At 40.1% G+C, this 1,291-nt stretch overlaps 1 protein-coding gene across 3 annotated transcripts in view; it reads left to right on the top strand.

Annotated features, from left to right (window-relative positions):
• HMGCLL1 (3-hydroxymethyl-3-methylglutaryl-CoA lyase-like 1) overlaps positions 1-1,291 on the top strand; it is a 173,760-nt gene that overhangs the window by 169,609 nt on the left and 2,860 nt on the right. For all 3 annotated transcript variants that reach the window (XM_012648712.1, XM_012648714.1, XM_012648713.1), the window contains one exon: positions 139-264. In XM_012648712.1, the coding sequence (XP_012504166.1) occupies positions 139-264 (126 nt within the window). The remainder of the gene's footprint in view (positions 1-138; positions 265-1,291) is intronic.

The raw sequence follows: 1,291 nt of genomic DNA, 5'->3' as shown, positions 1-1,291 counted from the left end.
CAGCAGGTGGGTAAGTGACCATGTTAGAATAACAGGGTCAGATTTTGCTGATTTGCTCTTTGCCACAGGTTAAATAGAAATGCAACAATTTACTTGCCATAAATACACAAGCCTTAGGTGTTTGGGTTTGTTTTCCAGATGGGAATTAACGTGGTGGACTCTGCAGTATCTGGACTAGGCGGTTGCCCTTATGCAAAAGGTGCTTCTGGGAACGTAGCCACTGAGGATTTGATATATATGCTTAATGGCCTGGGGCTCAATACAGTAAGTTACTTTAACATATTTTAATATTCATGCATTCCTTGCAGCTCCAAATTGCAATGCTTCTCAGATGTGGGAAGCAATTTTGAGGTCAAAGTTTTACTACACTTCTGCTATTTGCTAAAATGCACAGTGGGAAAATGCAATAAAAATTCTTTCAGGGGCTTTATAAAGTAACTTCTTGCTGTAGCTCAGTCACTAATAATGCTACCATTTAACATTTTTATAATGCTTCATGACCTCCGAAGTACGTTTTTATGTATTATCTGATTTGATTTCACACACTTTGTGAGTTTCAGCCTGTACCTTTGCTGTTACAACTGTTGAATTTTGCAGTTTTGTTTTTCGTATGGATGTTTTCCTTGGAGAAAACTGAGACCTTGATTGTCTCACAGTGACAGCTAGTGCTTCTGGAAAAGATCCCGGGGCACTTTTAAAATGGTCAGTGGAAGAGTGGAGCTTAATAATACTTAACAAGTGAGACACTGGATGGCAACCATCGTCTCTTTACAATTAGTACCTGAAAAGTCACATGTCATATAATAACATCCACCAAAATCAGCATCTTGTTTTGCCACATGCTTGTTAACATAACCTGTTAGTCTACTGGGCAGATTTTTAGGAACAAAATATAGAAGGCAAGAAAACTGTCCACAGATGATTAGACATTAAAAATGTTTTCTGACATGTAAAGGCATCATCTGGATTACGAAATGGATTTTTCCCTCTCTACTGCTCTTGCCTTTCCTCTTTCCTCACTGTACTCAACACTGATGCTCCTGGTGACACTAAACTTGCTTGCGGTCTCCATTTCTGCACCATTTTCTTCCACGTCTCCACCCCTTGCTCATGCTTTCACCACTGCTTGGCCCAGAAACCCATACTCCATTTCACCTGGGAAGTGAGGCCCTGCCATCCTAAAACAGTCTTCTAGCATCTCCCTGTCTATGCCCCAGGCCAAATTTATAGGTTCTTCCATGCTATCTTCTGTATTAGCTCAGAACTTAACACAAGCTTGTATCATAATCTT

This window comes from Propithecus coquereli, unplaced genomic scaffold, assembly GCF_000956105.1.
Source record: "Propithecus coquereli isolate 6110/MARCELLA unplaced genomic scaffold, Pcoq_1.0 Scaffold292, whole genome shotgun sequence".
NCBI classification, from domain to species: Eukaryota; Metazoa; Chordata; class Mammalia; order Primates; family Indriidae; genus Propithecus; species Propithecus coquereli.
Note: the sequence above shows the minus strand (reverse complement) of the source record. Positions and strands in the feature narration are given on the sequence as shown.